The sequence below is a fragment of the Suillus bovinus genome, assembly GCF_016758785.1.
Source record: "Suillus bovinus strain UH-Sbo-P2 chromosome Unknown EDB93scaffold_85, whole genome shotgun sequence".
Lineage (NCBI taxonomy): Eukaryota > Fungi > Basidiomycota > Agaricomycetes > Boletales > Suillaceae > Suillus > Suillus bovinus.
In genome coordinates this window covers 5,558-31,564 of record NW_024542141.1, presented here as the reverse complement: position 1 = coordinate 31,564, position 26,007 = coordinate 5,558, and the positions used below count along the sequence as shown (strand labels likewise).

Below are 26,007 nucleotides of genomic sequence, written 5' to 3'. Positions count from 1 at the left end.
TCCATTCTCCTGTTCTCCAATTTTCCCCATTCTCATTTCTCAATTGTCTTTTCTTCTTAATTTTTTTTCTTAAATATGTAGTTAAATTTATTATGATTTGAATTTCGTAAATAATAAATGTTTTTCAATGAGTGCTGCCCTAACAGGCAGCGGATGCACGTGACAGCCACGCGAGTTTCTAAATCGAGCTTTAAGTGAGGTAAGCAAAACCACATGGCATTTAGCGTCCGTTAGCGGCCCAAGCGACCCAAGCGAAAACCATGCGAGCGACCGTTCCCTCCCTCATGGTTCTCCCTTACTTTATAGACTAGCACACACCCATTGTGCCTTCGGCACAGGAAGCAAAAAGAGCGCTTCGCGCTCTTTGTTGGCTTCCTGGCCTTCGGCTTCATCCTACTTTGGGTGTTTTAATAATCATTATTTTAGGTCTTGAAATAAATTATATTGTATTCATCAAGTTGAGCATGATATATTACATTCAGATATATTGAACCCTCCTGTCCTCCTGTCATTCATGAGCAGGATATACTGTGCTACAGAGTGTTACAGGGTGCTACAAAGCACTTTGTAGAAAATTATGAATCATTGCAGGTTTTGAAATAAATTATATTTCATTCACTGAGTTGTGATCAAAATTTCAAAATAAGTTACATACTTTGAGCAGGATTCAAATTGACAAAAGTAAAAGTACAATTGAATATATGTATTTTCTCATCTACTGTTGTGTCTGGTGTTCTGTGCCCCCTCCTCCCATCCTGTTGTCCTCCTCCTGTCCTGTTGTCCTCCTCCTGTCCTCCTTGTGTCATCCTCCCATCCTCTTGTCCCCTTTCCCCTTCTCCCATTTCCCCATTCTCCTGTTCTCCTGTTTTTCCCATTCTTCTATTGTCCCTTTCTCCTGTTTTCCTGTTCTTTGTTCTCTTATTCTCCAAATTTCCCCATTTTCCCTGTTCTCCCATTTCCCTCATTCTCCCATTCTCCTTTTCTGTTTCCCATTTCTCAATTGTCTATTCTTAATATATAGTTGAATTTATTGTGTATAATTTGAATTTCATAAATAATAAATGTTTCTAAATGCGTGCTGCCCTAACGGGCAGCGGACGCACATGATAGCCACGCGAGTTTCCAAATCAAGCTTTAAGCGAGGTAAGCGAAACCACATGGCCTTTGGTGAAATAAGCGAGGTAAGCGTATCTACTCGAAAACCACATGGTGCTACGCGCCCCAAGCGAAAACCACGCGAGCGTCTGGTACTTCCCTCACCCATCCTCCCTTACTTTATAGATTTATAGATACCCTCTAGGCCCTTCTAGAACACTTGATCTCAAAGATTAAGGCATTTTTAACCTCTGACCCTCGCTTCTCATAAAAACACACATCTATAAAGTAAGGGAGAATGGTTGCGGGAAGCACCGAGCACTCGTGTGAAGCTTGCATGGAGGCCACATTTGCTCGCATGGGTGCCATGCATGCTCGCATGGTGTCCACGTTTGCTCGCATGGCGTCCACATGCGGACGCCATGTGGTTTTCGCTTACCTCGCTTAGTTCTCTTTTTGGCAACTCGCATGGCTTTTTCGAGTGCCACCCGCGCTCAACGCCGCAACCCAACGCTGCAAACACCAATGCACCAGCGCTGCCACGACCTCACCCTTCACCTGCCGAAATTTCCCATCGCTTTCAAATACCTCCGGTTGTGTCCTGCTGCCCTCACATGACAATTCCTACTAGCACTCAGCCTGCCCCTGCCAGTACTGTCAACATGGGCGCATTTTTTACCGTGTCACGTGACACAGAGCCAGCCGCCTCGAGGTGAGTTCTTTTCCTTTGTCTTCATCTGATTTGGAAAATTTACAGCAGCTGCTATCCCCAGTGCTTCCCCAGCACCTTCAGCAGCATCTTTTGCTGTGGCCTGTGGTGACTCCGATGTTGCATTCCCCATCATGCCAGGCCATGTTGCCAGGTGAGTTCTGTTGTTTCTGTCTGTCTGATTTGTCATTTATGGTGGCTATGAGGTACACCAGCTTTCTCCAGCCAACCCCTGCTGTTGACTGGAATGCCAGGGTTCTGCAGGGTCTGGACACAAGTTATGCTGCCCAACTGCAGTGACGTGCTCAATGCCATGTAGTCATTCCACCTGTTGTGACACCCACCCCGCCTGTTGCTGCATCCACTGCTCCATCAGTACCCTCAGGCACGACTGACTGGGCAGCTGAACTCCATCTCCACTTTTCAGAGAGTCACTCGAGGCGTCTTGAACGGAGACAGCTCACTGACCCATACAGCAAGATCTCCACTCGGTGAGAGGGTCTCCATGCAGCACAGCAGCGAGTTCATGACCTTCGACAAGAAAATGCAAAGATGGCCAAGAGAATGATCAGGGCAGATGAGGAATTCGAGCATGTCCGCAAGCGCGATGACATGGACTGGGATGTTAGTTGTGCACGCTTGGATGAGGCAATTGAACATAGAAAGCAGCGCAAGGTTGCAGATGCTTGGCGTGAACACATCTTTGAGGAGAGGAAGGGGAAAACTTGGGAGGAGCGGCGTCATTTGGACCAGGTACTCAAGAAGGGTCCTTCCCCTGGCTGGAAGCCTTCTTGACATTCACATTCACATTTGTCTTATAGTTAGTCTTAATTTGTGAAATGCCAAGTGTAATTAAATTTGGACTTAACCTTGACTCAACAAATACAATATATATAATTTATAATTATTGAAACACCCAAAGGTAGGATGTAGCCGAAGGCCAGGAAGCCAAAAAAGAGCGCGAAGCGCTCTTTTTTGCTTCCTGTGCCGAAGGCACAACGGGTGTGTGCTAGTATCTGGGGGAAAGACTTGAACTCAAGAGCGGGATACGTAGCAGAAGTTCTTTAGACGCTCCCACACAGGAAATGTAATTCGAATGGACTAGTCCAAACTTGCTTGGCCGCTACAATGACAGTGGCCCGAGGACGCTAAGAGTTGAGTTAGATACATTAGGCTATGTAGTCAACAGGTGAATTCCTCACCTGTAACAAGATAAGTTGAATTAGCACTGAATGCGCAATCACAAGCCCAGCATTGGTGGCCTTGAAGCACCTTCTCTTGTCTGAATTCATAATTCTGTGATATAGACCATATCTTCACGGTAGTATCTGCAGAGCACGTGGCAAGATATCTGTCTCTCCTTCAGAGACTTTGCCAAATTGGTAGCTCGGATGCGCTCACATCACATCTGGACTTAGTAATACCCTAGTAAGATACTTCTCATGGGCGGTGAACTTTGTCACCGCCTGATAACGAGGTAAATCTGATTTCTCCTCATTAATTTTCCAGACGTAGCGTTTGCCCTAATCCAAGAATGTAAATAACGAATCAGGAAAGGGTAGATAATACCTTATTGTTTCTGGCAACTAGACAAGAGCCATCAGATGCCAAGCTAACGGACCGAATAGGAATATCGCCTCGGGCGTCTCCAGCAAGACGTCCACTGCAACCTTGTTCTGAACATACCAGCTCGTGCGAGCAAAGATTTTCGGATAGATCCCATTGCTTAATGCAACCCGCTTGATCGCAGGATATGAGTTCTCCCTGATTTGGATGGACACAGACATCATTCACTTGGGGAGTTTGAGGGTATTAGCAAGAGATATGAAGGAAGAGATCAAACTTGCTAGGGGCACCGTTATCATACGTTCTATGCACTTGTGTACTTCTGCGTGGATGTTATGCGCTCGAGGCTTGAGATTACACACCGGAGATCCCATATTCTGATGGTGCCGTCTTCACTACCCGTCACCAACCACCTACCTTCGCTGTGGAAGGATACGGAAGTTACATTATTTGTATGTGCATCCAGGCACGTTAGCTAAAGGGGATAAATGGATGGAGATGGTAACAAGTAATAGGGCGCGCACTGGTGCCGAGGAGGTGCTGGTAATCTCATAAATGTAGACCTTTTTGTGAATTGCTGCGGCCAATAGGCGCTTACTAAATTAAAATGAGCCCATCAGTAAATTCGTGCATAAATAAACAGGACATTGAGATTACTCGGGTGAGATGGCAAGACGATTCACTTGCTGATCCTTGTATAAGTCTTGTAAGGCTATCTGCGAGTTCGACGGGGATCGTCGAAGTAACCGATAGTAGAAGGGATCGAATATAATGAAAGACTTTTCTAATGAGAGTGCTGAGGCTTCTGACGAGAGGACGTTTCGGACGGAATGCGCGCGTGAATCTAGCGGGGGAGCAAAGACTAATCATAATGAGCGTACATGCGTGTATTTAAGTTGTGAAAATAGGGTAAGGGTCCTTGCTGTAACGAAAAGAATGATTTGGTGAGACGGAGAGTGGTGGCGTTGAGCCTAACAGGGTGAAACATCGATAATAAAATGGAGTACGAGAAGTTTTTGAATGGTTGGTGGTAATGGTGTAGTACGTTGAGCACCTGAATGACGAGAATTTCGTATTGGTTTTGGCTGTTTTCGGTGTGTCAAGGGAGGGATTATGAGAATAGTGACGAAAGAAGGTTTATAGATGTCTGGGTATCGTGTAAGGAAGGCGGGAGAGCGAGCTGGTTGTCGACGACAGTGAGATAATGATAGTAAGAGACGAAGGATGTAACCTCGTAACTCGGATGCGAATGTGACGCTTGTTCGCATCCGTGAGTCACGTGGTTGGTTTGGACTTTCGTCCGAACGCTTGGTTTTGAAGCGCTGGTCGGGGCACAAAGGATATGTGATCCTTACATCCCCTCCCTACTTCGAATATCGACCGTCCTCGGTCGATCCTCTAACAATATAACTAAAAAAAATGTAGCGTGTAGTAAGATAGAAGGGAACTGATAAAACGAGAGTAATAAAACATGAGACAACGCAGCTAGATCATAGTTCTTCGACGGTGCCCGAAAGATGCTTGATCTCGATATATTGAGTAACGTTGAGGGAAGTTGAAGATCGAGGGTGATAAGGGATGAGGCGAAAGGCTGCGAACTTGAGTCTTGAAACGGCACCATCAACTTCTGCGAGACGGTAAGAGCCTCCTTGAGATCGCGAAACAACTATCATAGGTCCAAAGTAGCGTGGTTTGCACTTAGCGTTGGACGCTGGTTCAATTTTCTTATTCAAGACCAACACGAGATCGCCGGTTTTGAACGCGTAATCGTGAATGGTGTTGGCGAAGCGGCTCTCGAAGTTGCGAATTGACGAGAAACGACTCTTGAGTACTCGGCTATGAATTTCCGCTAATTCGTCATCTCGTTTGGCCAGTTGTCGAGCGCGTATGGCTAATAGGTCATCGGAGGAAAGTTGGGACGCAATGTTAGGGAGAAGAAAAGTTGCCTCTGTGATGTCGAAGGGAAGGAGAGGCTCAATGCCATGTGCCATGAAAAATGGGGTATGACCTGTAGACTTTCGAGTGGTAACTCGGTCAGCCCAAAAGACGTGATGAGTTAAGATGGGCCAGTCCGAAATGTCGCCTTTACAAGCTTTAACGAGTGAGTCGCGAATGGTGCGATGTGACCTTTCGACGACTCCGTTTGCCTTCGAGTTATAGGCTGAAATGCGAATATGGCGGATGTGATACTTCTGCGCGAGCCAATCGAGTGCTGCAATGAAAGGCGTCCCGTTATCAGTTACTATTTCCTCGAGTCCTCCCCATCTGCACAAAATCTCCTCAAAAATGAAAGCACCCAAGGTGCGTCCCGTCTCCTTTCTCAACATCCTGAACTCTGGCCAGTTCGTTAAGGAGCATCGTGCTTGTACGATGTAAGAGTATCCGTGGGATGCTGGCATGTGCATGGAGTCGGTGAAGGCTTTTCGGAAGAGAGGAGCCGGGATCGAAACAGTCGGAGGGAGTACAACCTTCTCGTTTGATCGAATTTGGCACTGATGGCAAGTTCTCAAGTACCAAGCGAGATCAGCGTCAAGTGAGGGCCACCAAAAGCGGTCGGCGATGGTTCGACGGGTTGAATAGAATCCTTTGTGCCCGAGTTCGTCGTGTGTTTGGCAGAGAATGCGATATCGGTTTGGCGTGAATATAACGAGCTGATTGCGTCCTGTTTGCTCCTTCCGCCATAAGCGCTGTCCTTGAACAAAGAATTGTCGTGCACGCTTGATGAGACGTAACTGATCTTTGGGGGTTGTGGGAGACGGAAATGACAGTGTTTTGAGATAAGTTAGGATCGTGTGAAGGTCGTTGTCAAAGCTCAGGGATCTTTCAGTGGCGGGGATTTCGTTAAGTGCGGGAGGAGTAGAGCTGGGTACTAAAGTGTTCGAGGTTGTTGTGATGGGCCATTCTTCATCGATCTTTTTCGCTTCCCACACTCCACATCCTAGTATCTCATCTACCCACTCATCCGCCTCTTCTGCTGTCTCGTCTTCGTCTTTCTCGTCTTCTGGTGCAGGAGGTCGTCGAGATAGACCATCTGCTGCGACATGCTTGTTTCCAGGGACGTGGCGGAGGGTGAAGTCAAAGAGTGAGATTCCCGCGATCCAGCGGTTAACGGCGGCGTTAGGTTGAATGTCAGGATTATTAAGCATTCCGCGTATGTATTTGGCGTCCACTTCAACTGAGAAGGTTTGAAGGCCTATAAGCCATACCTTTGCTGCACGCAAGGCCCGGAAAAGGCCATACAACTCAATCTTGGCCTGAGAATAACAGGATTCCCGTTCATTCCAGGTGATGGATCCGAACCTTGAGGGACGACGACGACCTTCCGAGTCAAGTTGGAACAGTATCCATCCGCACGCAATGTGAGATGAATCTACGGCGAGAATGACTTCAAGTGACGAAGAGTAGTCGATTGGGCGAATAGCAGGGGAACAGATGATTGCGTCCTTGAGTGTGTCCATGGCATGTTGGGTTGACGCGTCCCACACGAATGGAGTGTCGAGACGCGTAAGGTTCGTGAGGGGTCTCGCAATCCGGGCATAGTCTTTTATCCAGTTGCGGACAGTACCTGCGGTGCCAAGAAAGCTGCGAACTTCCGTGCGAGTTGAGCAAGGTGGCCAGTTGTAGATCTTGGAGACCTTGGTCTTGTCGGGTATACGCCCTTCGTAGTTGCAAAGTTGGCCGACAACAAGGACTTCAGGGACGCACAGGAAGAGCTTCTTCGCTGAGACGGTAGCTCCAGCATGCTTGAGGCGATGTAGTACCCTGTTAACGTCTACACAGTGCTCCCATACAAACTTCCTAATCCCCGCGTTTTCGGGAATGAGTTCAAACGATCCGTCAGAGGTCTCGTAACGAGTGTGCGGTCCGAGGACGTTCACGTCGTCCTGGAAGTTGGGTGCGACATCAAGCTCAGCTTGGAGGATAAATGCCACATCATTCTGAAATACTGCCGGGGAGTCGGTCCATCCTTGGGGAAGGACAGTGAGACGATAAGTCCCGAGGGGAGTTTGGAAGGTAGTGATATCGCGAGATTCTTCGGCGAGAGCTCGGTGGTCGAATCCCACGAATAAGTCCATCATTGAATATATCGCGCGACCTGCGCATTGTTCTGCGAAAAGCTCTACGTAAGGCATTGATGCTGCATCCTTGACGGTGACGGAGTTAAGCTGTTGGAGGTCATGCACTATGCGAATGGAGCCGTTCTTTTTCGCCACACAAAACCAGCGTGATTGGTATGACGAATTCGAAGGTTCGTAGACGCCGGACGCTATCTTCGACTTGATGAGCTTGACGACCTCCTCCTTGATGCCAGGGGGAATGGGTGGTTGACGGTGTGCCCATGGGACGTGCTCGATTGTAGGGATAACGACCGGAGGGAAGTAGTCGTCGCGGAATCGCCCTTTCTCGGTTTCGTCCCATGCGAGAGCTACCTCGTTGTTGGATAGGACTTGCGCGGCGAGGTTTCGTTCTTCCGGCCACAAGAACTCGTTTGAGAATACCCCGAGGTCGTCCATGCGTTCTTTCGTGAGGTGTTTGCCAGGAGTGAATGCTGGGGGTGTGGGAGAAAGGAGTGGCAAGGATGCGAGAGGGTCTTCTGGGAAACGACGGATGATCCGCGCGTGTGCTGGCATGGTCGTTGCCACGGGCTTCACTTTGTTTGCCACCTTCTTATAGACGAAAGTGCGGCGGACTGGGTCAATGTCGAAGTGGGATTGGAGGAGGAACTCGGCGAAGGATGAGAAAACGAGACGGGAAGTAGGGATAGGCATATTTAAACGAGTTGTAGATAGGGAATACGAGGAGGTGGTTGAGGAGGTAATGGGGGAATTAGCATGATATCTATTGGCAGAGCTGGCTGGTAGGATGGGATGATGGATGTGCATCAAATTTGTTGGCGGGATAGCCAGGACTCGTTCGGGGTTTGGCAGTGAATTGACGCCTCCAAGTTTGGCGTTGATCTTCATGCCTAGATTCGCACAGTATTGGTCATTAGCTTTCTCGATTTTGTTCTCTTGGCCACGGTGTGTTGGGAGACCAGCAATAACGTTACCAGGTTTAGCGTTGATCTTCATGCCTAGGTTCGTACGGTATTGGTCATTAGCTCTCTCGATCTTGTCCTCTCGGTCACGCTGTGTTGAAAAACCGGTGATGACGTCACCAAACGACTTGATGGTGTGGTAGATGTTGATAGGACTGGTCGAATACGGGGGGAAAATGTACATGGCGGATAAATTTGGAAGAAGCGGGAGAGGAGTGGTTGAGAGTGCCGCGGCTGTTAATGCAAGGGAAGGATGCGGCGAGAGACGAGGTGTGGTTGAGACCCGTTGAATGTTAGCAGGGTCTGTAGGGTCGCGTATGGATACATATACGCCGTCAGTGTCCTCCTCTTTTGACAGACGGACGAGGCGTTGCCAGGGTCGTCCCAGCAATAGTCGATAGGGTGCGTCTGGCACCACATATGCATGAGCCCAGGTTTTGATTCCATCTACCTCTATTTCTAACATCTCCACGCACCCTTCCATTTCCTGTGATCCCCCATTTGCCGTCTGCATTCGCATACGAGCGCCCTGGTTGATCGGCGCCTTGGTCTTCTTCCAGATATCTTCCCGTATGACGACGATTTCAGATCCTTCGTCAAGCAACCCAAGCTCCGAGTGAACCCCGTTGAGAGTAACACGGATTTCGCGTAAGGGGGTGGCGTGTTCAACTTGCTCGCTAGGTATTGAGGCAGTGGTGTTTGTTGAGAGGGCAGTAATAGGTGCGGGGACTCTGTAGGTGCGACAGTGCTCAACAGCTTCTTTTCGTAGCTCGGGACTGATAGCGAGAAGGTCAGCTACTGTTAGGTGGGGTATCATTGTGTCAAGAATTCCCTTGAAGACGCGCCGTACCGCATCTGGGGTAGCTGCCTTGGATTCATATCTGAACGCTGGCGGTTTCTTTGCTTCTGAGGCAGGGACTGTAGGAGGTGCTTCGATTAGACGAGATGGGGTTGGCATCATGCGTTCGGGCTTAGGCGTGGTTTCTGTATTGCTGCTTCCCTTCGCTTTGGATCGTGTGACCGCGTTAACGTCTCTTTCCAATTCTTCACTTGTGTCTTCCTCAATGGTGACGACTATAGCGTGGTTCTCGACGATGGGGACACATTGGAGAAAGTAGGAGTCAGATATGAAGGCCGTTGAGGGAATCTCGGTGGGTGCGACAGGTTGGGACGTGCTTTCACACCTCGGCGCCTCGACGGGAATAGCGTTTGATCCAGTAGCGGTTGGCGCTGGTATCGCGTACCTCGCATCAATAGCCTGCCTCAGGTTCTCGTTTCCTGTGCGACGTATTCGAGACCGGTCTGGATATGCAAAGTACTGACCATCTCGAATGATTCGTCCTGCTCGTAGATAATCACCTGCAATCGAGCACGAACGAATTGCGTGGGGACCGCCGCAAAAAAAACAGGAGGAGTTGGGTTGAGCGTTTGATGAGTATTGGAGGGGTGGTAGCGGAATATAGGGCAATGATGCTTGGGGAGCGGGTGTACTGATAAGTTGGCGAGAGCGTGGTGGCGCCCAGGCCTGAGCTGCGGCTGGTGCGAGGCAGACTAAACGCGTGTAGCATCCGGAGTAGGCTACATCTCCAATGTCCAATCCGTGCATTTTTCGCGCGAGATCCTCTACCTCGTCTATGGTGGTCTTGACTGGGGGGGTAGGAGGAGTTGCGAAGGATACTCGCTTAGTTTGAACCTCTTTCCGAACCTCTTTTCTCTCTTCTTCGTCATCTGAATCCCAGGGAGGTTGAGCCTTGGGTCGCGTCGTGCGTCCTTCTCGTATGGTACGAATCCTAGTAGCTATAGGTTCGTTTAAGTCAGCATCGAAAGCGTCGTCTGAGAAAACGAATCGTCAGGCTTTAAGCACTTCTTCAAAGTCCGTGGCCTCCGTTCTTGAGTATGTCGGATTCTTCAGTTCGAGACGCCTGTCGATAGCGCGTCTAGTGGCAGCTGGTAACCCTTGCCAGAAATAACGATCGCGTTCTCGTGTCGATATCTTGCTGTTAGCGACGAGCCAGTGTGCAACAGGGCGGAACTGTCGGTAGTATTGCAGAAGTTCTGTTTCTGTCGAGATATCGTTGTCGACGTTACTGATGACAATGCGCTCCAGATCTCGTATGGTATAGCGCTGACCCTTGGCAGCACCAGAATACTGGGCCAAGATACTAGCTTTGAAAACGTCGAAGTCCTTACTTTCGTAGCCTGTTAGCGTCACCCAGAAGTGTTTTGTCTGAATGTCCACATATCGAACGATTGTCTTGCATTTCTCAGCGGGAGTGAGTGTGCAGGCGTCCGCTAAGTCCTCGAAGAGTTCAAAAAACTCCAGTAATTCCGAAGTCTCGCCATTAAATGACGGGGCTTTAGTGGAGTTGGCGCCTGGCATGGCGTTAATGCCTCTGGATGCGTTGGACATTTTGGCCGGAGCTTGAGATGCGGGAAGATGATGTGCAAAGGGATTTGGTAAAGGAGGAGGTGCCGCAAGGATTAAATTTTGTGTCGGGACTGTTTGCACTGGAGCCGTAGAAACTGGGACTTGGCTGTTAGGGAGTGTGGAGGGTTTGAGAGTAGGTGTGTTGGGAGGGGGTGCTGGTACGCGAAGGAAGTCTGGGGGAGGTATAGGGGGAAGTGATTTCGCAGGGGGGGCAGTCTCGTAGGTATCAGGAAGAGTGGGAGTTTCGGGCTCGAAGACAGCTGGTCTAAGGGTGAACGTTGGCTGAGGGATAATGGGGAAAAGGGGGTTCGTGTTAGGGGAGGGTCCTATAGTCTCGTCGTCTGAAAGAGAGGACTCGGATGGTCCTTCGGAGGTGTCTATACTTGATTGTACTGATTTGTGACGGACCGGCGTGCGGGGGGGTGCAAGAAAGGATGGTTGCGTCAACGATAAGGTGGACGGGGAGTCGACCGTGTTTGCGCGAGTTCGGCTCTTCTTTGGAGCCAGCGCAAGTGGCTGCTTCTTGAGCTGTAGCTGCACGTTAGGATGGTAGTACTTTGAGATAATTATTGCAAGAATGGTCCAAAGACCGGGTATTGAACGAGTCAGACTAGAAGATCTGTAGAGATCCGCGAATCTGATTCGTAATGCAAGGGGGTGTTAAGACAGATCCCCTCGCGGTGGGCTCCAAAATATGTAAGGCTATCTGCGAGTTCGACGGGGATCGTCGAAGTAACCGATAGTAGAAGGGATCGAATATAATGAAAGACTTTTCTAATGAGAGTGCTGAGGCTTCTGACGAGAGGACGTTTCGGACGGAATGCGCGCGTGAATCTAGCGGGGGAGCAAAGACTAATCATAATGAGCGTACATGCGTGTATTTAAGTTGTGAAAATAGGGTAAGGGTCCTTGCTGTAACGAAAAGAATGATTTGGTGAGACAGAGAGTGGTGGCGTTGAGCCTAACAGGGTGAAACATCGATAATAAAATGGAGTACGAGAAGTTTTTGAATGGTTGGTGGTAATGGTGTAGTACGTTGAGCACCTGAATGACGAGAATTTCGTATTGGTTTTGGCTGTTTTCGGTGTGTCAAGGGAGGGATTATGAGAATAGTGACGAAAGAAGGTTTATAGATGTCTGGGTATCGTGTAAGGAAGGCGGGAGAGCGAGCTGGTTGTCGACGACAGTGAGATAATGATAGTAAGAGACGAAGGATGTAACCTCGTAACTCGGATGCGAATGTGACGCTTGTTCGCATCCGTGAGTCACGTGGTTGGTTTGGACTTTCGTCCGAACGCTTGGTTTTGAAGCGCTGGTCGGGGCACAAAGGATATGTGATCCTTACAGTCTTGACGGAAAATGGAAAAACGTTTTGCTCACGCCAGATTCTCCATATTTTGATATAGTACGCGAACAAATTCCACTCCACGCTTCCCAGAAGCTGATTTCATGGTCATAAGATCCAGTGACAAGGATTACAGACATCTTGGAGTTCATGAACGTACTAGTAGAAGGGCTGAAGGTGTGACGGTGTGACTTGTGACAAACCAATTATCCATCTTACCTAAAACACTGGGTTGGCACAGGTTGGCAGGGCCGTCAATATCTCGAAGGTAGGTTGAACTCTGTACAGGGTTTGTCTGACACGATATTTTTCTTCGTGGCACATTACTGAAGACCCAAAGATGATGGCCCGCTGAGTTCTTGATATTCGACGTCATATTCATGAAACGGGGCTCTGACGGATCGGCTATGAGGATCAACATGACGATCCGGAGTAGGTGAGTTGTGACCCTTTCATCATTTCCGCTACTAGTTAATGGAGGGGAGCTAACGTAATGCAACATGTGGCTATTTACCTGCGCGTATCTGCTCTGGTTTAACATTGAGCCCGTGTACTTCGAGAGTCTGCGTGTGCGGCGCATGGATTGTTATGTGTTAGCCGCAAGGCAAGGTGTTGTCTTTTGGGTATGTATCTCAGCTTCTTAAACCTTATTCGTTCAAAATTTCATGACCCTTCTCAACGGGGAGGCATCGCATTTGATTTTAAGTTCAGCCTCATCGGATTCTCGAATGGCGAGACGAATCTCGATATCCAACCGAATGAAATTAGTAAAGCCTTCGGCAATTGTCCCTTAAGCTGCCAGCTAATTAACGTGTCTATAGTTTCCTTCATTGTAAGTGACCTCGCCCATTTCCATATAATCCAACATGCGTCCATTGTTATATGGGACAAATTAGACACGACCCTCGTCAAGTTCACAGAAAGAAGTGCTAGCCTGAGTTCCCTATCACCGACCGAAGATTTTGAAGTATGCTATAAAAGAGGAGGAAGGAATCATATCTCTCTCAGCCCCTAGCTTTTCCAAAATCAACGTTCGTGTGCAGTAACTGTTACTGTTTGGGCTATGAACGCTTTTCCAGTAAGCTGCAGCCTACCTGGCTTGATGCCCATGCTGACCGAACTCTTAGAATGGCACCCGGGTCTTCAATTGGACTGGAAGTGAAATCAAGTATGGTACTCGTGTCTTCTACTGGGCATCCAGCGGTGAAATCAAGTACGGTACTGTGCAGGCGATCAACCGCATGGCTGATGTAGGAATTCTACGCCATTGTAGAAGATATTTTGCTAATGAGCCATCTTATAGGGTACCCAGATTGTGGTGATAAAGGTGGATGGGGAAGGCCACGCACGGTTACCGTGAGTCTTGTTTGAATGATGTCATTTTCTAATACTTAACATGCGTTCACAGTGTGTCCAGCATCGTACAGGTCAATCAATAAGATTCACGACCTATAGAGTCCACTCAGAGTCATTTGTTGTACATCCCACATTCATGCACCTCAGGATCACCACCACATCACTAGTACTGTCGCTCTCGTCGTACATGTAACTCATCCGTTTATACCTTGTGATCGATTTCTTGCACCTTAGTCGGGAAGATCCTGGGATCGATCACTCTGTTGGAGATCTGCTTTCCAGGTCGCGTTGCATCATGTGAGTTCTCAGAAGATTGGGAAGTGATAAATCCGGCGAGAGCGGCATCTTTGCAGCCTCAGAAAACACATGTCTTTTGGTTTTCCAATAAATAGTTCATGACTGTCCCGCACGATTGGGGTGACTGCTGGTGACCGGTGACTAGGAAAAGTTAACAGAGCATGGATGAACTTCGTCGCGGAAGCAAAAAAAAAACCCACGTCATTGCTATATTACAAACTGAGGTTCGCGGGGGTTCCCTTGGACAAAGACGTTCAACACACAAACACACACGTGAGTGATAGCTTAATTTATGGGTTAATCAGGAAATGTAATTCTACGCACTAGCCTAGTCCAAACTTGTTTGGCCGCTGCAATGACACTTATCCTAGTTAGTTCGCCACACTTGCGCAGTATCATTGTCAATTTGGAGATCGACACCACGACGAGTGTGTGAGCGAAACATGCGTGTTACATAAATTAGACGGTAGGAAAGACTTGTTTTTCTGGGGATCGGCTGTCGGAAAAACGTCACAGAAAACTTTCACAATACATCTTGATGTGTTTCAAGGAAGGTCGCATGCTTGAAACGCGGTTCTATACGCACTCAACTCGAATGAAACTGGTGATGTGGTGCTGCTCAAATTGCATTTTTAGATGAATGGTGTCATAACAATCAAAAAAGTATGGCTCACAGAATTACAGGTACTCACGAATAGATCGTAGGGGATACATAGGTAGGGAGCTCCGATTTATGCGAAGTTTCGAGAAGAAATGAAAAATTACCTTGTATAGACCTCGGCATCATCAAGATCTCATCACAGATATTACCCCAGGCATACCGAGATCTGAGTGACTTGCTACTATTGAGCTTGGCTGCGTGAATTGGTCAACTTCAGATATTTATAGCTCTGAGAACCTCGGCTCGAGCTGAATTCATGACCGAGGTGCCAAAATAGAGACGCGCTCCTCGGGGCACGGGGGTAGGCGTACACGAGTGAGTACTCGGGGTTAGAACTGCTCGGTGATGTGAAAAAACGCTGAGAATAATGAATCCCAGTGAAAACCGGTCAGTGCGGGAGCGCGTGAGAGCGTGCGAGTGTCGGAAAAAGTTAAGTGATCTTTACAATGCCGCCGGCTTATAAATCTGGTCACATGCATTATGAGATGTCTTACAAGTCCCTTTTGAGGCCGGCGGAAGAATACTTATGTCGAGAAATTTACGGTGGCGCTCAGCCAAAAGGCCAAGCGAGAGCACGTGACCACGATCAATTCCCTTTTCGAGGCGGGATTCGCTGACCTCGCTGGCACATGACTAGGTTCGTGTGACAGGCGTGAGTTCTGGTTGAAAAAAAAAACAGAGCGTTTCAACAAATGCGCTGGTGGGATGGAACAAATGCGAGTGAGGTGCGGACATGATTAGCGACGGCGAGTGGTAAGGTAGAGTACCAGTTGTATGCTACTAGTAGGTAGTGAGTGTGGAATGTACAGAGTCAGCCAAAGAAACATTGTAGCAAAGCAGTGAAAGCACTGAAAGGCAATGATAGTATGTAGTAAACTTGAAAACGGGGCCGGTATCACTTGTTGCGAGAGATGCGGTCCCCTCGTGCAGCGCGTGCCTCGTTCACAGCCTTCAGAAGTTGTGTGTGCCCTAGCTTGGCCTCTGGATAGGCTGCGAGAAAGTGTGCCTCGTTCGACTCGTACCTGGAGCCGAAACAGAGGGTTAGCAGTGCTGGCAGAGTAGATACCAGCGCAGGGACTTACTGATTAATGAACTCTAGCGCGATTGTTGCACGTTGGTGGTACTTTGATGCGAACCGTCTATTTGCACCTTGGTACCAGTGCTTTGGCCAGTCCTTCAGTGGCGTTGTCAGTCCTTGGTCTCGATCACCAACAAGCCAGTGTTCAACAATCTCCTTCCAGGAGTTGTGCTTCGGGCTGGTGGTTCTGTTGGAATGAGAGACTGGGACCCGAGGGATCACAAGGCCAGGTGTTGGGAGTTTCTGAGTGCTTGAAGCCTGAGTGACGCTGATGGGCAGCGTGGTGCAGAGTTTTTGTGACGAGGTGTGGATGGATGGCTCGGTGGTAGGGAGAGTGTGGCTGATGACGGGCCTGGGTAAAACTGGCTGTTTGACTCTCGCACATACGTCTCCGACAGGTGGAGTTGGTGTGTGGGAGGCACACTCAGAGACGTTGGTGAAGCGGGGGCCTGAATCGAGATGCTGGAGAGTGATTACTGTGGTGCAGGCAGCCTGTGCTACAACACTCGTTAGGGAGCACATGTCATTGCAAAGGGAGTTGACATCTGCTGTAACGGATGCGTGCACCATGCGAAGCTCTTCTGTCGATGCTGGTCTGGCTAGAGCATGTTCGCCAGCAAGGGAGGCATCAGCACCGCGGGAGATGGGGGCAAGAGCATCACTGTAGTCTGTCTCGTAAGCATGTAGTTCGTCGAGGAGGTAGCGAACGAGTGTATCACGCTGAAAACAGACACAATGAGAAAAAAAATGCTGCATCAGTCAAGTGTCAGTCATAAGAACATGAGACATACCTGCTCGCCATCAGCCCATCCACCCCACCAACAAACTTTAGCAAGTGTCCACCGCTGGCCCACTGGAGCAAACATGAACCAGTATTGTGCACCTCCCTGACTGAAAGCAGTGAGTTGAGAAGTTACCACGGATGCCAGCGCCAGCGGTTGACTCATTGATCCATTTTTGTACAGTATCGTGAGAGATTGGCTGTCCAGGATGCACGATGCCATTTGCACTCATCGCAGGAAAAATGAAGTTGTTCGGCTGGAGAGTTCGCCCGTAGTGAAAGGACTCAAGCCACTTGATCCAAACTAACATCCAGAAGAAATTGTCACAGGCTGGCATGTCGGGGCGTGGATAAATCTTATAATGATTTGCTGCCAGTGGTGAGGTCATTTAGTCATCCGGCTTCGATTTAATGTTACTCACATCTCAGATCTGCTTCCCATTGACCCTTGTCCACCTTCTTTTGCCATCCTTTCCGGTGAGCGAGAAAGATCTCGAAGTATGATGTGCATTTACTCAGCATGAGCATCTCGTTTGCAAGGTACACGCTGAGCACCCCATCCAAAATAGTGGTATCAAGTGAGATATCCTTTCTTTGCAACTTTACGAGCTCAAAACACCTGCGGACAAGTTAGAATGCGCATGTGCTGCGGAAAAGCTAATCGGATCTCACCTTGTCCATAACATCCATCCGTTTGATGCGAACGTGACTTGTTCAAGATGGCGAGTAAGTTTTGTCCTCGTTTCCAAGTCCAGGTGCATATCCGAAGGCTGAGCGCCACTCATCACCTTCTGAATCATCTGTAGTGCAATCTCGAGTGGACACACAGCCTGGTGCCATTGGAATGCCCGATCCATGTAGTCCTTCGTCATCACCATTGAGTGAGTGCGATCTCCTCCCTCGGCACTTGCCTTATGCTTGATGGATGACAGCACATCATAGATGTCTGCAGATTCAGCGGGGTTTCCTTCCCAGCGCTGCTTCGCCTCATTGAAGTGCCATTTGCCACGATAGGTATCACCATCTCTAAAATGTAAGTCAGTGCTCGCATGCTCTAATTCGTGTACAATAATACTCACAATAGCTCCCACAGCTTCTTAAATGCCAAATGGATGCTCTCAACAGTAGTTTTGCTGAGGTTCTCATGGAACCCTTTCAGGGACATGAAGAGCACCAGTGCTTTGTTGGAGCATCTGTTCGGGATGCTCTCAAATGCATGTTTGAAGGCCGGATCCTCATACACGTCATTGTCGGTATGTATTTCGGCAGTTGCAGGCAACAGAACCAGTGAGTTTTCAGATGTGTCACCCCTCCAAGTCTCGCTGACAGCAGAACAGCTTAGGGTTTCGAAATGGCTCTCCAACCATTCTCGTCCACGCCGAACATGCCCGGCATAGTTCGTCCTCGTGTTATTTGCTTGAAGGTGAGTTTTTATTCCGTGTTCCTTACACTTTTGGACGTCTGCTAAAGCTGTCTTCGCAGCAGCTGATCTTGTCTTTCGCCCAGCTTTCTTCTGAGCAGTGTCTGGCAGCTGGGGGGCTTTCACGGAGTCCTTCTTGAGTTGTGCCATACTTTGCGAACCTGAACAAGTGAGTGTGGCACTAAGCTAGTTCAAAATTTCGGGACGGAGATCATTGTCAGGGGCCTCTAACTAGTTAATGACATTTCACATTTCAGCACTATTTAGATTAGGAGACAACAATTGTTTGCACTAGGCGCTAATATACTGCTGCACTACTTGGGGTGCCATATGATCCAGTATCACTGCCGGAAGACGCATGTATGAGGGAGAGAATTTTCCCTTGAGCTGAGTTCCCTAGGGTGTTGTGCGCCAACCACCAACCATCAACTTTGATATTATAAATAGCTATATCACGCCGCAATGCCATCAACGTTGCACTGAGCAATGATTTTGAACACCGGCCAGCGGTCTGTGTGGTCCGCACACTGACGGGGCAACTAAAACACAAGTTAGAGGCTTAAAAATGAATCACATGTGCCACCTACCTTGCATATGGTGCGGAGACATGCACCCTCCCACACACTCCCTTGCATCTTGTCAATGATGGCATCATCGTCCCAGCCCAACTGCAGCCTGCAGAAGTCTGCAAGGTCTGCAAGATGTGGCTGGGAGGCCGACACGTCCAGTAGCACGTTCTTTGCAGCTGAAAAGATGTCGGAGGATCGACATATTTGTCGATCACTGCACGACGTGGAAAATCCCGTGGAATCGAATCTGCGATGGCCTTATGATGACGCTTAAGGTCATGGTAGGGGTCATTGGCGAGCATAGTGCGTAGTTCCTCGACAAGGTCCTCTGCATGCTCAGAGAACTCCTCCGGCGGCATTGACAGGAATGCGCAGAGCAAATTCTCGCCAATTCTGCTGCATGCAGCAACCTTGTGGGCAATCTTGATTCCACAACCAGGCACTCCTCTATCATAGTCTCCGCCCGCCAGGAGGGCAATGAGCAGCCGATCTCCTCGGGTCAAGGAGGCACCATGCTCGAGACCGTCCTCTGTATACACTTGAATGTTGAGATAGTCCTTGTCGTTCTTTGCACTGCGACAAATCAATGGTAAAAGCATGAGAAAAACATGACAGCATACCTTCTGATTACGCACACAGCTCCGAAGATCAGAACGTCGCTGTCCTCAGTCATCACGGCGTCGATAACATTGTGGGTGTTCATGGCAGCCAATTCGGCTTCGGCTTCACTCAGGGCCTGGGGAGTGGTGAGACAACAGTCTCGTGAGGTGAGGTGAGCAAAACTTACCTCAGTCCACTGAAAGCCAAACAACTCCAGCATGTGCTGGAAGTCGCAGGTGAGACAGTGGGGGCTGTGTCTGATCGTTCGACCCTTGTCTGGCAGGCGGCTCAGGCCATTGAAGACAAAAACCACATGCAGGGGAAGCTTTAGTAGTGCGCCCAGCCGAAAAAATAGTGTTCGGAGTTCCGGTGATTTGCCAGCTCCTGCATGGTTCATCTGAAAGACAGCACATATGCCATGCATCCATGCGCTAATGACACGAGTCAGTTCACTGCAGACACGTGAAAGACGAGTAGCACCGTACCTAGCATCGATCCCGATCCTGAACAATTTGACTATGGGGTTGCCATCAATGTATTCGGTCTTCAGTTCCGACAGTGCGAGCTCTTTGAGTGTCCGGTTGTCGGCAGATGTGCTGACAGTGCTGCAGATGGCATCAGTACCAGTCAATATCAATACTGCCACGGACTTATTTTGCTCACCTCCCATAGCCCTTGGATACCCATGCTGAGCTGTGATGGTAGCACAGAAGCAGAAATTCTTGAAAGGGGGGCAGCCAGAGAGGGGCCAGCTGATGTCAGCTGACCGCTGCTGAAAGCAGTGCTAGCCTTGGTCAAGACATCAGGCTGGCTGCCCAAGTATATCGAGAGTGTCTCGGTGGGGACGGTGGTGTTGCGCTCGATGAGAGTGGTCATGACACCACCGGCAGTTTCAATACTGAGCGATAGAGGAGAGACATCGAGAAGCAGGAGGTCTTGCGTCTTCTCGGAGGTGTCTCCGGAAAGGATGGCAGCCTGAACGGCAGCACCAGTAGGCAATGGCTTCATCAGGGTTGATGCTCTTGTTGGGCTCCTTGCCGTTGAAGAAGTCAGATACGAGTTTGACGATACGAGGGATACACGTGGAACCACCGACAAGGACGATTTCGTGGACATTTGCCTTGTCGATCTTGGAGTCCTGGAGGACCTTCTCGACGGGCTCGAGCGTGCTGCGGAAAAGGTCCGCGCACAACTCCTCGAAACAGGCACGAGTAAGAGAGGTGTAGAAGTCGATACCCTCGAAGAGGGAATCAATCTCTATGGAAGTCTGGGTTGCTGACGACAGGGTACGCTTGGCACGCTCACAAGCAGTCCTTAGACGACGGAGAGCATGAGGGTTGGAGAAGAGATCTACATCGATGTAATTAGCACCTAGATTAACAAACAAGTAGACTAGACTTACCCTTCTTGTGCTTGCGCTTGAATTCTTGCGTGAAGTGGTTGACGAGATGGTTGTCGAAATCCTCACCACCCAAGTGAGTGTCACCAGCAGTGGCCCCTCCTCAATGGTCAAGAGGGAGACATCCGCAGATCCGATGGGTGGTGCGAGTGGAAGTGCAGTAGCCCAGAGGCCCTGTAAAATGTGAGTACTGAGAAGCATGAGGGAAAATGACATACAGTATTTCTTCTCCAGGGAGGGTGTTGTTGCGTTGTTGGCAGCATTCACCTCTAGCGTTGCGCACGACAGTGACAAAGAAGGTTTAGAGCGGAGGAAAGCTCTGTCACGTGACTGTAACACAGCCGCACCTGTTTATGGCAGCTGTGTAGGATGAGTACGAGGGAGAGAAGGAGAAGGTAGAGATAAGGGAGTGTGAGTGCCATACATTACTGTAAAGTCCAGTAAAGTGTGATTTTGAGTCAGTAAAGTGAGGAAAGTGCAGGACAGCGAGAAATACACGGTAAATTTTGTAAATTTTGTAAATTCCGAACTTCTGGGCAGGCTCCCTCTGGCATGCGGATGTGCCCGGTGCCACGTACTTGTAAATTTACATGCAAGCTCCCTCAAATCTATCATTTTCATTAACATATGCTTGCCTATGTTTTACGAGTGTATTTTCTCGTGTTTCAGCTCTAGTTTTACTTAGCATTTCTCATAGACTGTAGATAGTACTAGTACTGCCTCTAGATCTAATATTTTTTTGCATGAAGATCAATGCCAAACTTCACCTGCAGGTGTCAGTCCTTCTGAGGACTAACAGAGAAGCTCAACAGCGCTCCCTTCATGGTTATGGGTATGTAATTTTCCTTTTTCCCCCGAGACTCACTGAAGGCTGGTTCATCCTGTGCTGGAACAAGGCGTCACGTAATTACAAGGTACCTATAGCTAATTTTGTCCTGGGTCGTGATTGGTTGGAACACCACAAAACGCGTCCCGAACCCGTGCACGCGTCAGCACAATGCAGAATTCCAACCGTCGGTCACGTGACTTTGGATTCCTTTTTTTTTCCGACGAATCTTTGACGAATCCCCTTTACAGAATTTACATTAGCTAATCGTGTATTTTTCCAGATATCCCGACATAAGAACTTGTCAGACATTGTCACATATTGTGACGAATCTTATCATGTGACCTTGCAAGGCGGAATCAACGAGGTCTGACCGGTCATCAACTCAACGCCTTCTCTCAAGCTCTTTTGTACATCAACGTGTATATATTTCTAACTACTGTCTTGTGGCCATGGCCCCAAACCGTTCAAGTTGGGGTAAATATAATTATAGCTCAAAAACACTAACAAGTGACTCTCAGTGCCCGCATTGCGGGAAGATGTATAAGTCCCAAGGCATCAAGCGACATCAATCAACTTGCAAGATGCGCGATGCAGAGGGTCAAGAGGCCTTTGCTCGGGAGTTCGAGAGAGATCAGCGATCAGCTCTAGGTGAGTCCTTATTAAGTCCATCCATCACTCAATTTGAATATCTTATTTGATTTTGATCGATTTTAAATAGCACGCCATAAAAAAACTCGATGAGCCGCAGCCTTAGAAGCAGCGGCTGGTCCATCACACATCGTTGTGGATGACTCGTTAGCCGCAAACCCAGAATCGCAAGCTGACATAGGGCAAGGTACACTAATATTTTACTCAATTTTGACGGTAGAATGTTCACTCTGATGCTTCCAACACCTACAGCTGGTCTGGACAACCACATGGAATTTGACGCTGGAAATGAGGGTGTTCAGAGCCCAGGTATGTGTTTCTATCTTCGTTTTTTAGATGCAACCGACTGACAACTGTCTATGCAACAATAGTCTTATCCGACGCTAGCATGACCAGTAATACTGGTCCTGAAAACGTCCCACCCCAGCCTGCAGTGCATATTGGACACTCCTGAGTTCAAAACCGAGTTCCATCCCCATTCTGGCCGCGAGACTCTACTCCAAACATTCGAAGAGTTTGGTGTTGCTTCAGAGGCGCTTAAAGCACCTCCTGCAGATGAAAAGCCTTGGCATCCATTCCGTTCACGGGGAGACTTTGAGTTCTCTGAAATCGCACTTGAAGCTGCCCTTAATAAGGGCCAGGTCGACAAGCTCCTCAGCCTTATTGCGCGCGTGGCGCAGGGCGACACCCATATCACACTGAAAAACGAGGCCGATCTCCATATGGCATTAGATAATGCTGCAGCCGAGTTGATGCCTGTATGTTCTCTTTTCTTTTGTATCATGCGATGCTGGTCTGACTGCCTAGATTGTTGTTTATTAGTTTACCAAACATGACATCACGGTGCCCTACAAGAAGGAGCAGCGAGTATTTGAGGTATATGCGAGACCGATATGGGACTGGGCCCTTGATCTCTTGGATAACCTGCTCCTTGCACCACATTTCGTATGGGACGCGCAACGTGTCTATAAGCACAACGGTACCAATTTCGAGCGGTTCTTTAGTGAACCATGGACAGCTGATCGTTGGTGGGATATCCAAGTAGGTTACTGTGTTTAATATCTGTGTATATGTGCAATGATTGTGTCCATGTAATCAGTCTCGTCTCCCGGCCGATCTCAATGCTGCCCCGCTTTGTTTTATATTGTATGCAGATAAGACCAAGCTGTCCACACATGGCACTGTTAAAGGATATCCCGTCATGGTTCGTTGTGCGAATTTACCTGTTGATATTCGAAATGGCGAGGGCATTGGCGGTGGTCGAGTAGTTGGTTGGCTTCCGATTGTGGGTCTGCGCTGTTCGATGATATCTAACCTAATATAACAACAACTCTGTTGATATTGCAGATTGAAGAAGAAGCGTCCGAACATGGAAAACCAGGATTCATCAACTTTAAGCGTGTCGTATGGCACGAATCCTTTGTCAAAATTCTCCTCAACCTCGAGCAATATTCGAAGACCGGTTATTTGTATATGTGTTACGACAAAATCATGCGCTGGCTATTCCCAGTAATACTAATACTTTCAGCAGATTATGAAGAACAGTGAGTGCCCCAACATATTTGTTGTGATGGTTTTCAATCACATTCACAGATGCATGATGTCTCTTATTCGTGGTGTGCAATGCAAGTGCCCGTGCCCCGTGTGCCTCGTACCACTCAACGAGCTTTCTGATCTGTCCAAAACATTTGCAATCAGGACTGCGAAAGATGCGCAGGATGCGCTCGCTGTATATAAACGCAGCAAAACTCAAGGCGAGGAACTTTTGAAATCACTAGGATTACGCGCAGTTGAGGTAAGCAAATGATATTTTCTACTTATCTTCTAATACTAACACATCACATTTAGAATGTCCTCTGGCTTGTCAAGTACTCCGATCCCCATGATGCACTGAGCCTTGATTGATTGCACACAGTGCATGGCGGTCTTGGAGGAAAACATCTACTAGAAGAGTTGAAGACCATCGTCAGCAATCTCGGACGTGAAGGGATGGAATCGGTCGAGAAACAGTTGAGTCCTTTTTTCATTTTCATATTCTAAATTGCTCAGTATCTCTTGCTTTCAGGGTCATTGAATTTCCTCGATAGCGCGATCTCAACCATTTTTCCACCGTCATTCACATCACTTTCACTGACGGCAACAAGAAGCGTGATTTAGTCTTGGTAAGTACCAACAACCTATCATCATATTTGCTTGACTAATCATTGTACAGCAATCGTTCTATGCAGCACTCAATGCTTTGGACCGCAGAAGTTGTCTGGAAGGCTATCGCCTTCTACATGTTATTTGCAGCTATCTTGAGTTGGACAGCCTGATTGGGCTTGATGTCCATATGGAGCGGACAATTGCAATGATTGAGGACGAGCTCCTTGTATTTGGTGCCGCACTGAAGGTAATTTGCTTGCTACTGATTAAGACATCATCATTGACGCAGTATTCTTAGGACTATGTTGATTATGTTACCGATATGTCCTCCATGGAAGGCCTCAAAAAAGATTGGAACTTTCCAAAGGCGCACCTTTGGAAACACGCGCCACGGGACATTCAAATGAAAGGTGTTGCACGCAACTACAGCACGCGCACTAATGAAAAACTCCATGGCCCTCTGAAATCCGCCTATCTCCTTCGATCAAATGGAAAGGATGTCGCTGAGCAGGTATTACGCACTCGTTTTTGTTTATGATATCGACTTATTACTGATATATATTAACCATACTACAGGTACTTCGTGTTGATCATCACAAGTTCGCAACGTTACTCTTGCGAGGACGTTTGGACACACTTGACGAACAGTGCCGCCTCGAGGTGTTAGGTGACTCTGCACTTGATGAGGAGGACAACAACCATAACATCACCTTTGATGGGCATGTGAAGCTTGGATCCCCTCAACGTCATGTCAGTATTGAAGAAATCGAGAATGTGCGGGGCCCCAAAGATTGAGCATTTCAAGGTTTCCGCAAAAAATTTTGCGACTTCATCAACACGTCACTGCCAACTTATGGATACGAGCTAATGAGATGGATTGTTATCCCAGTTGATTTCCAGGTAAGTTCGTTGATTCTTTGTCAGTTTCTACATTGACTTGTATTTCATTCAGATACATGAACATCGTTATCTCAGGGTCAATTATGAGAACTCTGTCGACTGGAAGCAGTCGACCGACCATCTCCGATCCAATCCCTCATTTCATGGGCACCCACGCTTCGACTGCGCACTTATACAACTTACTGCAGAAAGGGCGGTCTTCGTTCGGCTTATACTGATGTTCAAATGTGAACTTCCGGATATTGGGGCCTTCCAGTTTGCCCTTGTTCAACCATATACCGCTGGTGTCGTTGGTGGTTCTCGCAGGATTGACCGAGACCTGAGACTTACTTGTGTCAAAGCCGTTCCCAGGGCAGATTCAATTATCATCCCGCTCAAGTCCTTCATTCGAGGCACTTTGTTGTTTCCCGATCCTGCACACCAAGGCGAGTTTCTTGTTATCAACCATGTTGATAGCGACATGTTCCTCTGTATGAAGTCATGGGCGCATTGATAAATGTGAGTTTGACCTGAACACTAGTGCGTCTATTGTTCTAACTCCACCTTCTTGCCAGCAACAACAACAGCAGCAGAGGTGCGCTACTCCCTCCCTCCCTCCATCTCCTCTCCTCTTAGCTCACCCCAACTGCAGCAGCAACAACAACAACAGCAGCAGCAGCAACAACAACAACAACAACAACAACAACAACAACAACAACAACAACAACAACAACAACAACAACAACAACAGCGGGGGGTGCGCTACTCCCTCTCTCCCTCCCTCCCCTCTAACCTTACCCCCAACCGCAGCAGCAACAGCAACAGCGGTGGTGCGCTGCTCCCTCTCTCCCTCTCTCATCTAACCTCACGCCCAGCAGCAGCAGCAGCAACAGTGGTGCTGCGCTGCTCCCTCTCTCCCTCTCCCTCCACTAACCTCACCCCCAACAGCGGCAGCAGCAGCAATGGCAGTGGTGTGCTGCTCCTTCTCTCCCTCTCTCCCCCAACCACAGCAGCAACAGCAGTGGTGTGTTATGACTCCTCTCTCTCTTGCTCACTCACTCACTCCGACTCAGACAGATTCAGAACTTGCCTGACCCTGGACCCTGGACCCGAGGCATGTTTACCACCTGTCGCTCGGCAACACTCAGCAGATTTGCGGCGTCA

At 48.5% G+C, this 26,007-nt stretch overlaps 5 protein-coding genes across 5 annotated transcripts; 2 read left to right on the top strand and 3 right to left on the bottom strand.

Annotated features, from left to right (window-relative positions):
* Positions 1 to 1,778: 1,778 nt before the first annotated feature.
* On the bottom strand, positions 1,779 to 4,240 carry EDB93DRAFT_1242894 (WD40-repeat-containing domain protein; the record flags this gene model as incomplete). Its single annotated transcript, XM_041452080.1, has 8 exons — positions 1,779 to 1,855; positions 3,007 to 3,155; positions 3,206 to 3,327; positions 3,413 to 3,597; positions 3,661 to 3,692; positions 3,733 to 3,845; positions 3,895 to 3,963; positions 4,181 to 4,240. The coding sequence occupies 8 exons, from the start codon at positions 4,238 to 4,240 to the stop codon at positions 1,779 to 1,781; spliced, it is 807 nt and encodes a 268-aa protein (XP_041302894.1).
* Positions 4,241 to 12,944: 8,704 nt separating this feature from the next.
* On the top strand, positions 12,945 to 13,625 carry EDB93DRAFT_893061 (uncharacterized protein). The gene is made up of 6 exons (XM_041457844.1): positions 12,945 to 12,948; positions 13,003 to 13,013; positions 13,078 to 13,259; positions 13,309 to 13,431; positions 13,485 to 13,537; positions 13,590 to 13,625. Exons 3-6 carry the CDS (start codon positions 13,245 to 13,247, stop codon positions 13,618 to 13,620), a joined length of 222 nt encoding a protein of 73 aa, XP_041302893.1. The 5' UTR covers positions 12,945 to 12,948; positions 13,003 to 13,013; positions 13,078 to 13,244; the 3' UTR covers positions 13,621 to 13,625.
* Positions 13,626 to 15,390: 1,765 nt separating this feature from the next.
* Positions 15,391 to 17,924, bottom strand: EDB93DRAFT_1255051 (uncharacterized protein; the record flags this gene model as incomplete). The annotated part of the gene is made up of 7 exons (XM_041453723.1): positions 15,391 to 15,517; positions 15,578 to 16,293; positions 16,365 to 16,464; positions 16,517 to 16,724; positions 16,777 to 16,973; positions 17,027 to 17,380; positions 17,434 to 17,924. 7 exons carry the CDS (start codon positions 17,922 to 17,924, stop codon positions 15,391 to 15,393), a joined length of 2,193 nt encoding a protein of 730 aa, XP_041302892.1.
* Positions 17,925 to 19,602: 1,678 nt separating this feature from the next.
* Positions 19,603 to 20,543, bottom strand: EDB93DRAFT_1242893 (heat shock protein 70; the record flags this gene model as incomplete). The annotated part of the gene is made up of 5 exons (XM_041452079.1): positions 19,603 to 19,664; positions 19,843 to 19,899; positions 19,925 to 20,293; positions 20,315 to 20,369; positions 20,412 to 20,543. 5 exons carry the CDS (start codon positions 20,541 to 20,543, stop codon positions 19,603 to 19,605), a joined length of 675 nt encoding a protein of 224 aa, XP_041302891.1.
* A 1,564-nt stretch (positions 20,544 to 22,107) lies between these two features.
* EDB93DRAFT_1242892 (uncharacterized protein) lies at positions 22,108 to 25,357 on the top strand (the record flags this gene model as incomplete). Its single annotated transcript, XM_041452078.1, has 12 exons — positions 22,108 to 22,128; positions 22,275 to 22,490; positions 22,642 to 22,860; positions 22,919 to 23,104; positions 23,167 to 23,363; positions 23,413 to 23,614; positions 23,907 to 23,981; positions 24,032 to 24,211; positions 24,263 to 24,475; positions 24,541 to 24,718; positions 24,770 to 24,864; positions 24,917 to 25,357. The coding sequence occupies 12 exons, from the start codon at positions 22,108 to 22,110 to the stop codon at positions 25,355 to 25,357; spliced, it is 2,223 nt and encodes a 740-aa protein (XP_041302890.1).
* Between the last annotated feature and the right edge of the window lie 650 nt (positions 25,358 to 26,007).

Bases quoted from the DNA above. Each gene is read 5' to 3' on its own strand.
- EDB93DRAFT_893061 (XM_041457844.1), top strand. The intron at 13,432-13,484 runs GTAGGAATTCTA...GCCATCTTATAG, and splicing joins CGATCAACCGCATGGCTGAT to GGTACCCAGATTGTGGTGAT. The intron at 13,538-13,589 runs GTGAGTCTTGTT...ATGCGTTCACAG, and splicing joins GAAGGCCACGCACGGTTACC to TGTGTCCAGCATCGTACAGG.